General features: G+C 41.1%; 1 protein-coding gene across 1 annotated transcript in view; it reads right to left on the bottom strand.

Moving 5' to 3' along the window:
* agmo (alkylglycerol monooxygenase) overlaps positions 1-9074 on the bottom strand; it is a 46853-nt gene extending 37779 nt beyond the window's left edge. The window contains exons 1-3 of the mRNA XM_041943153.1: positions 8678-9074; positions 5183-5313; positions 4459-4610 (exon numbers count right to left, since the gene is read on the bottom strand). Of these exons, the coding sequence (XP_041799087.1) occupies positions 4459-4610; positions 5183-5313; positions 8678-8785 (391 nt within the window). The 5' untranslated portion in view covers positions 8786-9074. The remainder of the gene's footprint in view (positions 1-4458; positions 4611-5182; positions 5314-8677) is intronic.
* Between the last annotated feature and the right edge of the window lie 3872 nt (positions 9075-12946).

The following is a 12946-nucleotide window of genomic DNA, read 5'->3' as shown; positions in this document are numbered from 1 at the left end:
TGTAAAACTGTTCCAAGATATGAGCGCAATAAAATCAGACAGGCCCTCCTAAAGCAGCATTACATGACAATTTGACACTCATTAAACTGCTGAAAAATACTTTCTACCCGCATCCTACATCTGTCTCATCCCTCGCTGCTTCATTATAGGAAACATCCATCCCACACATCGGTATATTTCGGTTGAATCTTGCTCTGGAAAGAGCCGGAGGTCAAACTCTGGTTGACTGCGATGACCTCGGCTGACCAGAGTGAGGCGAGAGGACCGTGCCGGCCCTGTCCTGCGGTCAGGGAGGACTTCGGTAACAAGGGGAAAAGCTTATATCCTTAGCGAGCGCTGTGGCCTCTCAGCACCAGACAATTATGTGCGACCCCACAATGTTCCATAATAACAACCCCAACAGGCTGGAAGAAGAGGAAATGAAAGTAAGTGGAAAGTTTCTTTTTTTTTGGGACATAAAAATGATTCTGCTGCTCAAAAATAAAAGAATTCCAACCAAATGAACCGAGCAGATATGTGATACTGCAGACGTCATTTCTCTGCATCGTCAGACAATGAGGCCAACGACGGGAACACACACATCATTAAAACCTCTTTCAGGTTTCACTGGATATTACTCAGCAGACACATTACCACTGCAACCCTAAAAATAAGGTCACACACGTGGATCGTCAACCCTCCAAACATTAACGTGTGCTGCTTAACTGGTTTCCAACAGCGTCAGAACACGAGTCTGGAGTTTGTGATTAATGTGATTATTCAGCCTCTAACACTGCAGGCAAACTTCCTCAAATCACAGATTACACTGGTACAGAGTTTTATTCTGCCATAAAATAACACTTTTCCACACATTGACAATCCAATACGATGTCACACTAAGGACTACTTATAATGTGCTTTTGTACTTTTTACCTGTTGTTGTCTCATGTCCCAGCTGACATAGTGGAAAGTCTGACTAACAACCATTTCATTCAAGCTGTTTGCAAAACTAACTGTGCCAAAAAGAAATTAACAGGAGTCAGTGAAGGCAGGAAGCTCATATTACTGAAATTTTTAAAAAAGCCTTCAATATTAATCCCCAGAATCTCATGAGAAGGGAGTGACAATCATGGCATCCCATATCCGAACAAAAACAGGGATGGAAAGCATTACATATGGGAGGACAAGACTCAAGACAACATTTTTTGGGGTTTTTTTCTGTCCTCTGATTGGATTTTTGACTAAAGTATTGCAGACATATGTGGATTTTGCCAAAATGTGTCTTTCCTGGTGATCACTTTAGATAAAATTTACTCTCCTTCACAGGAAAAACATGGCATTTTAATATAGTTTGATGTAATCGCTTCAGATAACAACTTCCATACAAACCACAGTAGAGCTGTCTTAAAAGAATAAATAGGCTGCTATCTGGTGCACCTAAATTAAAAAGAATGAACATGTTAAAGACTTTACATGCATGCTGGGAACCAGGTTACTCAGGTCATTTGTATTTACATTTACTGCAGTTGTGGTTACTCTACAACAGGGGTCACCAACCTTTTTGAAATGGGGAGCTACTTCCTGGCTACTGATTAATGCGAAGGGCTACCTTGATACACACTTCTGAAAATACATTGGTTCCATATTTCTCATCTCATCTCAGTACAATTTTAGCAATTAGCATCATTGCTTCCTTTACAACCTCCCCGTCTGAAAAGGCCTTCTTCATTGTGAAAATGACATGTTTTCTTTTTTCTTTTTTCTGCCATCTTTTTGGGGGTCAGTCATCTCCTCATTTTCGCTGCGCCCATTGTATGATCTTGTATGAAATTTTTAAAAATATATTGTCATTTTCAGTTTACATGGAAGTGCGATTTAAACAAGAATAGCAACTAAAAAAAATTAATTGGTAAGTGGCACTATTTGGGCTATTTTTAGATCAGGCCAGCGGGCGACTCATGTGGTCCTTAGGGGCGACCTGGGGCCCCTAAGGACCACATTACTAATACAATAATATTAAAGTTTCAAGGGCACAAAGCTTAAAGTACTGAGTTGTCATGCCAATACACAACTATCACAGTGATACTGTTACTGACCTTGGTCTTTGTCTTGTACAGAAACACATAGAATGAAAACTGATTTCTCCTGCAGAAATCTTGCACGTTATTCAAGTTCTCTTCATCAGATTTACAGAATTTGTTTCAAGCAAACCAAGTCACTAAAGAGGACTGAAATTAAGATGCTTGACTTCAGTGTAACCTTCATATAATTGTATTGTAAGTCATTTACTGCTCATGGCTGCCTCCAATTCTTCTTTTTCCAGTCTTAACAATCATCTTGTCCTCGCCCAGCAGAATAAACCACATAAAAGAAGCTCACACTTAAAGTAACGTCTCTGAACGTGATTATATTGAAATAAATTTTATTGTCTTTATTCTGCCATTAATGTCATCTGTTGAGGAATTTAAAGCTCATTCCCTATAAGAACACTCGCATGTTTGTTGGGCAACATTTTGACATCAACATTAGATCACTGTGCAGCTATGCTGAGTGCACATGCTGAATTATTCAGTCCAAAACTTGTTCAAACGTTTTTGTGTGATATTTGAACTTGCTTTATTCGACATCGTTCACACACGTTTCACTGAGGATCTGTGGCAAATGTGAATCTGTAGAATAAAGGATGACCTGGAGCACTGTGGCTGGTCCTTCAAGCCCAGAATCTGACGAAAAAAACTGCATGAATGATGCATCACTGCGGCGATTAACTGCTTAATCGAATGCCAGAAAATCATTTGGAAAGTATTCTGATAATAGATGAATCATTTAAGAAAATAGTTGCAGTTCCTCCAATGTTTGGATTTCCTGCTTCTCTCAGTTTTATATTATTGTAAACTGAGCGCTTTTGGATTTTGGACTGTTGGTCAAAAAAAACAAGTCATTCTGTACGAACATGTCATCTTGGACACTTTGCACTGTTTTCTGACGGAAACAATCAGCAGGCTCATCAATAATGAAAATAAGTTGTTAGTAGGATGCTTTCTTTTCTTGTAAATCATCATTTGAGACGATATAAGACACTGTCTCTGGCTGTTACGCAGAACCACCATGGCAATAATAATGTCCACTATGCCCTGTGCCATGGTGATGGCAGCTAAAAATACCTCTGGTGCATGTAAAGAGCAGAGTGGTGCAATAGGGTAAAAATGACTTCGACCGAGCGTCCTGTGGCGATGCTCTCAGTCACCTCAAAATCATGTCGGGCAGTTCTTGGCGAGCTGCGGCAGACGGTTTAAAAACACAGCTTCTGTTTAGTCAGATTCTAACACCAACACAGCGAACTTTCATCCAAAACCATGCGGACTAGACGGCGGGCGGCTTGATGTGCCACTGACACAAATAAACATCAGCACTGGCCACAAATAAATACCTCTCTTCCGGTGTTCTGTGTGGCAGCCGAGCATCTGGCACGTGCATCGGTGAGCCAACGCACATGGAAAGACGTCGAGCCACTTCTGTACAAAGTTGTGTATTTGTATATTTTTTATTTCTGTTTTTTATAGTGATGCTGCAGGACGTTGCTGCCTTTGCTCCATGACTATATACAGCTTGTTGCTGTGGAGAGCTGGGGGTTGAGACCGCAGCCCTCTGGAGACCACGGCCTTTCACATCTGCACGGCTCAAAACCAGCTGGATGTAACTCAAAAATAATTGCTTCCTCCACAACGTCCAGGAAAGCATGATGTGTGCGCTATCTTCACGACTCCTCCCTGCAGGGATGGCAACTAAATCAACATTTCACAACGATTTATCATCAGCTCGCTTTGTAGTTTTTTTGTGCGAATAATCTGAGGGACACTTGAAAGAGGAAGGAGAGAGATTGTTCGTTTGGTGCTGGTTGGTCGTGGATTAGATTGGAAAACTAATCGAACACTCAGTATTCCTAACACTGAGCGCACAAACACGTCACTAGATGCACGGCCATCATTGTTACAAACTGAATATGCAAAAAATTAGGAGGTGCATCTTGAGCATGAATGCGACTGAAGCAACTTATTTAGCCATATTTTGAAACAAGTACAACTGTTTGAAACATACTGAGCATATGGACAATGGAGAAGTAGATTATGTTGCAGTTATGGTTTGAAAAGTTTCTCATTTAATGCCTCTCCACCAGGAAAAGTGGCCACTATGCAAATGCACAGTAACACCATGAATCCAAGCTGACCACAACCACTGTGCTCTGATTTCAGAGTCTCAATAAATGATTTGGGATGAGCATCACTTTAAGAAACGCTCTTCTGAACATTCAGGAGGTGCACACTTGCAGTGCAGAAACCACACAGCACTGAATGCCACGCAACAAAACTATTGCCAAAAAACCCCCACAAAAATAATATGAAAAAGTTCTAGAAAAAACGCACCAACTATGAATCCCAACCCTTCTTAGCAGGCTGTGTAAGTGTTTTGTGCTGGTACCGTGAGCGAAGCGGTGGACCCAGTAGTAGCAGAAGTCCACACCCAGGAAGGTCAACCACCAGGTCCAGGGGGAGTCCCAGGGCAGCTCCACCAGGCGGTACTGGTCCCACACGTACATGTAAGCGGTCAGCTCGCAGCCTCTCATGAACAACCTGAGGGAGGGCCAGTCAGAGCTCTCTGTCAGTTCAAAGAGTGTCCATGTAGGTACAACAGTTCATGCTACAGGTGCGCTGTACAATGAGAGTTCATGACACACATCTATTCCTTCATATACAGGATACAGTAGGTCATCAATTACATTTGTCCAAGGGCCAGAATTTTTCTTAGCAGACACTGTTGGGGCAAGATTTTCAATTAATTACATTTATTTTGGCCTATTTATCCTATTATTGTTTAATATTTTCACTCTCTTTCAAAATCAATACATCAGTCTATATCAATGTGAACAGACTCCTAAAAAAAACAAGTAAAATCGTCAACCAGAAAATGCTCTCAGATGTCCACCAGAGAGACAGTCAGTGCTCAATACAAAACCCACAATTCAAGTACCAGTAAATGATACATGTTCATATTTTACCTGTGTATGTGTGTGCAGCGCATATTTACGAGAGGTAGCCATGACAATGGCATAAATGTCTGATCAAAACGATAAAAGTCAAGTATTATTAGTATCACATGCAGCACAGCTATCCCCTTCTACAGTATCACCAGCCTAAACACTCACATTGGGAGTCTGGAGACCATTCCAGCAAATAAGGAGGTGAGTCCATCCCTGATGGTGCCCAGTGGGGGTCCTGCCTTCAGCGTGCCCACCACCAACTCCAGCAACATCAGTCCTATAAAGAAAGGAGTGGCCTGCATGCACACACACACACACACACACACACACACACAAACAGGGAATCATGATTCAGCACTCTTACAAACTGTAAAAACATAGCAGTTTCAAGTCCACTGTTAGCTTTAGCAGTTGTGTTGACCTTAAATATTTGGCTTGGCAGATGAGCTGAAAGCTTGCAGGACTTTCATGTCTTGTGATCCATGATGTTTGTTTCACTGTGCGAGGCTGAAGCAACGGGTGTAAAGCCACAATGTATTGGCAGATTGCAGATGACAAACGTTTGTCTGAGCAGAGCTGCACTGGAGGTAGAAATGAGCTCACCGGTTGATGAAACATCAGCGCAAACAAACCACATCTTTTGATTTTGTGGGCCGTCACAAAACAAAACAAGGAGTAAGAGATGTCATAAGAAACTCCATTGTTTTGATGTTCACTCAAATACAGCCACAAAAAGGTTTTTAGTAAATGTGAAGCTAGTTAGGCTGTTAGCCTAAGTAGCCATAATGACATGTAGCTGGCAGGTTAAGCGAGCTAGCTAACTGAGTTTGCTAATGACCAAAGTTTTGTTCCAGATGGCTGGGATTCTCTGACTCTGTGTGCTACTTTCTAATTTCTTGAAGATTTTTTCTCCATTTGAAACAGGTACATTAATGTTAAAAAATGAAGGCCTGAACATTAACTTTAGCTTTTTTCCTGCTTGTTTAAAAGCATGGACTGGAAATCTATAGCAACTACCAGGGTTGCAGAAAGTCGATTTTACAAGTAGCTATATTTCTCTTTTCTATAATAAGTGATTTTAATTAAGTGGCTTCAGTAAAATTAGCAAGTTCCTCTTTATCAAAAACAACTTGCTTGCCATATTACCAATTTTAAACACATGCTTCCGCAATATGGCTGACATACGTGTGATCCATCAAGACAAATAAGCATAGAACATTTTTCATTTGAACCGGCAGCTATTTTTGTACAAGATGCCACATGACTTTCATTTTTGTAGTGACACAATGAAAACTAAACAACATTCTACTTTCCACAAGTAGAAAAGAACGAAATACATTTCGTAACTTGCTATGACTAAACAATTGGCGAGCACTAGTCAACCAGTCAATGACAGGCCTCCATTCTAACTGTGCTGGAAACATTGTAATAACCTCTTAATGGGTCCGTCAAACATGGAACCAATTAGTGAGGGACATAGTTAGCAAACAGGTCACGACTGCGACTTCGGCGGCGTGTCAGACCTGCTGGTTAGCTTTAGCTTTAAGGCGCTCATTGACCAAGTCACTGCAGTTTTAACTGGGACACATGGGCTCGCCAAGAGGGGGGAGCGAAGGGCGTGACGAGACCGCAGAGGAGCACATCTGCAGGTGGGGAGGCAGGAAGTGTGTGTGTGTGTATTCATGTGTGGATACAAGTGAGAGTGAGTGTGCACTCATGTGTGTGCATATCCACATGTGAATGCTTCCACTTTAGCATGCAGGTGTGTGATGTGTGTGTGCGTGTGTGTGCACAAGCAGAGGCGAGAGCACCACCAGGGACCTGTGATCACACGCAACGCTCCAACATCTGGCAGCAGACTGCAGAGCTGCAGCTAACAAATGGGCTCGCAGCGCATGCAGACCTCCTCCAAACCCGCTGAGAGAGAGATTATCATTCTGGACGCCGGCCTAAACCCTTCCCTCCTTTATTCTCTCCTGTCTAGCAGATAGTTTTACCTCTGCAGCCCAGCGTTCTTGACAGCTCGGGACAAAATTATTCAGCAGGGCAAGCTGATTCTCATGCTGTGCAAAAAAGAAGGCGAGGGGAAAAAGCTTGCCTTTGTTTTTTTTTGTTTTTTTTTTGGCCTTTTCATCACAGTCTCCTTTTTTTTGCTCATTTCTCCTCCTTTAGTTGATGTTATTCGTCCTCCATCTTCTTTTTCCTCTGTTTCTGTGAGATATTTTTTAAATCCCACTTTTTCTCTTATTACAAATGGACAAAAAAGATCACACTATAGAAAGCCTATTTTATACTGCAGCATACTTAAATCCTGTGTGGACTGTTTGTTGTGGCATCTAATACTTTTATTTTGTTCTGAATTCAACACTACATGGAACGTGACATTTGTGGACCAGATGTCTGCATTTTCCCAAACACTCATTTTATAGGGTCACGGATGACTGATGTTGGCTGAAAACATGCAGGCTGACAATACACTTTTATCACCGCTGTCTGAGAAAAATATTGTGTTTGCATTCAAATCAGTGAATAGCTGAAAGACCTGGAAACTACCCACAAACCCATAATTCCAAACAACTCCAAAATTAGAAGATTGTGTTTTGTTTCTTTCTAATTAATTTGGCCTGTTGGGATCAGAGAATAACAGTGGTGCAGAATAATTAATGACACATCACAAGTTGCAAACTGCTCACACACACCCATGCAAACTTTTATCACCATCAAGCTCTGCAGCAATAACAAATTTGTTTAATCAGGGTTGGTAGTGGATTATAAGGACTCCTGCTGTGGGGGTAATTGTTCTCCTCCCCTGACGTGCTCCATAAAACCTCATAACAAACATCTGCTGTTAAACCTGCACCAGACATTCGCCGTAATAAACGGCAACTGAGACACTGTAAACTGACAGTAAGAAGTAGAAGAAACCCCAAACTTGTATTTAAAATTGGGAATTAAGTAAAAGTGGGAAATTATTGAGCAGATTTCAGAAGGATTTAGGTGTCTGTCTGCAGTCTGACTATTAGAGCTAAGACTTGGTGAAAGTTTGAAACTGAGCTCAGGTTACACCTGTGGCTCTCAAAGTGTCTCAGACCAGTTCTGAACTGGTTTCAGGTATTGTGCACCTTACAATGGGAATGTACTGCAAAATAACTTCAACTTTTTTTCTTTTCAGTCAAAATCTCTGGCTGCAGTGTGAAGATGTGCTGCTTTTCTCTATATGACTGTAGACTCAAAACAGAAAAAAGTCAGTTTTCATTTCAGATTTGTATACAAATTCCTTGTTTTATGCAACCAACACGCCAGAACCCAAATATATTACGTTTGCTGTCATATAAGAGAAACAAACACAACACATTCTCACATTTGAGCATCTTGAACAGGTGAATTTCGGGATTTTTTGCTTGAAATATGACAAAAACGACCAATCAATGATCAAAATAGTTGCTGACCAAGCGTTAAAAATCGATTAACCTTTGCAGCTCTAGTTCAGATTTGAGCTCTTATTTTTATGTGAACTTTTGAACTTGTATGTTTCCTACATGATGTCACTATTTCTACAGTAGCAGAGCATCTGTGGTGTCTGGCACAGAAAGACTGGTACTTGATATTTGCACAACAAATCATCACATATTCCTATAAAGTGGGTGATGCTGTACAAACCTGCTGCACATAGGGAGGAACATCTTCCACTTTCTGAAAAGATGATTCGTTCGGTGTGAGCATGACAAACATGGACCGAAGCCCCGTGGACACCGAGCCGAGCTCCATAGCTTCAGCGATTGACCTGGCTCACCGCTGCTCCAGGTGAGTCTCTGCTACCTATGCGGATATTATAGTTCACACTGGGCTAAATCCGTTTAGAATAATTGCGCTATTGCAGTTTACCACGCTTGTTTTTTTCCTCTGGCAAGTCAAGTAGGTCAATTACGAAACGGAGAGCGTGACAGCGGATGAGCAAACTTCTCACTCACAAGAAAGCGAGTCCGTGACTGAGGCAGAGTCTGCACAGTACCATTAGTATGACCACTTAACTACTAATACCGCTTTGTTTACACGACGACAGTTCACCTTTGGTCTGTGATATTTTGAGGTCTCGCATTCCGTGTCACTTTTTTTCTCGCGAGAGCTCAAAGCTCACGCGTATAGCCGACTGTGTGTGAGTGTGTATCTCTCTGCAGAGTTTCCACGGTACCCAACGTAAATTTATCCATGAGTTTCTATTCATACGTTCAGTGTGTTGTGTGGTGTTTACACGTGATGTGAATACAAGACGTGCATGTGTATCAAAAGTGCAAGGCAGACTGCTCAACAGGGCTCCGTTTACCGTTTTGACAACCCAGTTGATATTGAACCGTGCCCACTTCCGCATGACGACGGCGTAGATGGATGCGTTCCCTTGGAAACTGCGCTCAAGCGAGTCATATCTTCACACTCTTAGAAGTGAAATTGTGGTGGGGATATGTATTTTTGGTTGACTAAAAGTGGTTAAATAGAGTTACTTTACGAGGACTGATACCGCTCATATCTGTCTGTTCAATATTAGGCTACAGCTAGGAGCTGATTAGCTTAGTTTACCTACAGCGTAGTAACTTCCTGGCTTTTCAACTGGTTGCCTAGGAACTGATCAAGGCCTAGCAATAGCACACTACCCTTTGTAAAACCGTGAGTTTTACACGTTGGCTTTGTACGGATTTAACAAATAAGATGTAACGTGTTAAATACTGAGCTTTAGAGGTGTTCCCATTAAGAGCCAGGCAAGCTGTTTCCAGTCTTTGTGCTAAGCTACGTTAACCTCCTGCTGGCTTTGGCTTTATATTTAGCTAACAGATGTTAGAGTCGCATCAATCATGTGATCTAACTCTCCACCAGAAAGACACCAACCAACCAGACCAAAATTCTAATTTTTTAACTTAAATATGAGTCTGAAAAAATAGCTTATAGAATATCTACCACACAAGTGGTAATTTTTAATATGTAACTACACTGTATGTACACTGTTCCATCCACTTCTCTTGAGGACACAGCGCGTACAAGCCAACATGTTGGTGAGTTAATTTTTATTGTGTTTTATCTGTTGACAGAGTCCAAACAAATCTGCTGTGTGCTAAATTATGTTAGCCTGCCAAGTTACATTATGATTCATGTCAAATGCTGACAGGACATTTTATATGGTAAATGGTACTGAAAATAGGCCTACATGCATGTCATGCATGCCTTTTTAAGGCCTGAAGGGATTTTTTCATGGAAAAATGTTCAATTATGTCACTGTGATGAAAACAGATTAGTTTCTAGGAGTTTAATCATTGCCTGTAGAGGAACTTTAAATTGCACTCACCTGATGCTGATAAGAGGATGATGTAGCTATTACACAAATTATGCCACGTAGGATTTTCTGTAGACTTTGAAAAAATTAACATAACACACAGCTGGTGGACACAGGGCCGTGTCCAGGGACTTGGAAATCTGCTACCCCAATTGCCACTCCATCATCCAAAAGTATGATTGGCTATCTGCCTGGTGAGAGGCGGGATGTTAGTTCAAACCAACTATTCAACCTTTTTTTTTTTTTTTTTTTTACTATGCATTTTCTTCTGTACGTACCCTACTTTTAGAGATACAGTTTCTTTTTGAGGGTTTAAGAATAAAGTATGTGTAGTGCAACTCTGTTTTGTTGTCATTGGTAGGACTAGAAAGAGAAATGGTAAATTAATGCTATTCCAATGTGTACTTAATGCAGCCCCTGCGTAAGTCAGTGCTCCACTTGGGTCACCAGTGTCAAAAAAGTCTGAATATACCAGTATATAGAGTGCAATAATAACAAACTAGCTGTTTTTAGCTGAAGATCAAAGATATATGCAGCAGCTGCCACATCCAGCTTGTGAGATGCATCTCTGCCACCGCCACCATCTTGCTGCAGGGTTCTGGCCTCTTCAAATAGTCGAATATCCCAGACTTTAATGCTGCTTTTGGATGTTCTAATGAAAAAAATGCCAAACCCAAGCAACAGGGAATAACATGTCACATGTGCAAAGTTGTTTTACAATTTTGTACCATTACAAACGTGTTGAATTTGATATATCACATTATGTAATCCTTCTTTTAAGATAACACAAGTGACTGTCAAGATAAATTCCGGTAAAGAGAAAATATTTTTGGAGCTGTTGCCGAAAATCATTTGTCAGTCCTCATCACTCTCTTTATACTAATCTCATTAATATGCAATTAGAGCAAAATTGCATTGTTCATCTGTCTTGTATAAACATGCAGCCCCAAGGCATTTATTTTAATTTGTAAAACACTTTAAGATTATTTTATCAAAATGTGTAACTGTTACACTGCAACCTTGCTGATATCTATATGTCTATCTTTTGTACACTGACTTAAATTAAAAAATAGCAAAATGTGAATATTTCTCAATAAAATTTTACCAAGTATCTTATACCATAAATACTGTACATGACTGGCATTTGTTACAAACCAAACCACTGTAATATCAGTTAAAATACAGTGAGTTATTATTATTTTGATGAACAGCAGCAGGCAATGTAATATCTGTGTATACTGTATCTGTGGGTTGTTATTAGCTTATATTGTTAGCTGTTATAGACAGGTGTATGGCGAAGGAGCTGATCTTGGTTTGTGGATGGTTTGGCCACACGCTGCTAGTGTTTTCATTATCCTGGTTAGCTTAGCATGTCATCCAACATGGCAAGGCTGGCTAGCTCACACCAGTTATTTGGAGGGTGTCCATCTGATGACCCTGAAGGCTTCCAGCACTCTCACACTTACACACAACACTGTGAAAACCTTTTTGTTCCCTGATAAGACAGGTCAAGGGACATCATGAATGGACAAGTTCCTCGTGCCAGTGGGGTTGTTAATTGAGGTAAGACAGCTGAGTCAGATAAAAAAGGATGGGGGTGGATACCTGTTCAGGTCGTGACATACAGATTAAACTGCTCATAATCTTTATGAGCAGTTTAATCTGTATGTCACGATTGGTGGGGCCAATCATTGTAGATTAACCTGAGCAGATGTAGATATGAGGCCTGGCTATACTACATGCGTGTGTGTGCTCTCTGTGTGAGTCAAGGTGGGATTCAAGGACAGTTTAAAGGTAGGTCCGGTCAGGGTTACAAAATGTCACCTGTCAGAGCGCTCAGTGGATTTATGATTGCATAACCTGATACACACTGTAGGCCCCAATGATGGGTCCAAACATCATTAAACATCAGTGCTGTGCTTCCATACAAATGTTCACCCAACTTTTGGCACATTTCAAGGGGCATGTTGAAGCACGTCTTTCTTTACGCATTTTTGTTTATCATTAAACAGCCGAGAATCAGGAGTTTTACGGCAATGGTTCGCTTCAGGTGAAGTTGGAAGACCATATTTGGAGGTGAGTGTGCTATGACTCATATATGGGTAAGGTTACAGTGTGTGGTAACTCGGCTGATATTGTGCACGAGTTAGATTATTAAAGCCTGAAGGGAGTGAGTGTCCTCCATATTTGTGAATACTTTGCACCAGATTACAGGTGCATCCTGTGGGTAGCTTTGGGGGCAAAGAAGAAAAAAAAATAAGCCTCAGATGCTACGTGAGATTCCTCCTCAACGAATTAGAATGCACAATCACAATGTGGTGAAAGATGAGATCAAGTCATGAAATTATTTTCAACTGGATTTTGTAACAGAATCCGATCCTTTGTGGGTTCTCTCTCAGAGTCTTGGCAGGAGTGCCGACCCTGCCCCAAGGCAAAGGTGAATTTAGCATGCACCCCCATCACAAGCTTTCTACACTCTCTGCAATGTTTAATTCATCACAGCCTCGTGTCATGAAACACACATACATCAGCCTGGATTTGTCTGGACGGATGGCTGCGTAGATGGAAAAAAAAAGTTTTTCAGTCATCTGGGATTCCATTTACCA

Source organism: Chelmon rostratus, chromosome 8 (genome assembly GCF_017976325.1).
Source record: "Chelmon rostratus isolate fCheRos1 chromosome 8, fCheRos1.pri, whole genome shotgun sequence".
Classification (NCBI taxonomy): domain Eukaryota; kingdom Metazoa; phylum Chordata; class Actinopteri; order Chaetodontiformes; family Chaetodontidae; genus Chelmon; species Chelmon rostratus.
The sequence above is the reverse complement of the archived record's forward strand: the minus strand, read 5'-3'. Positions and strand labels throughout refer to the sequence as shown.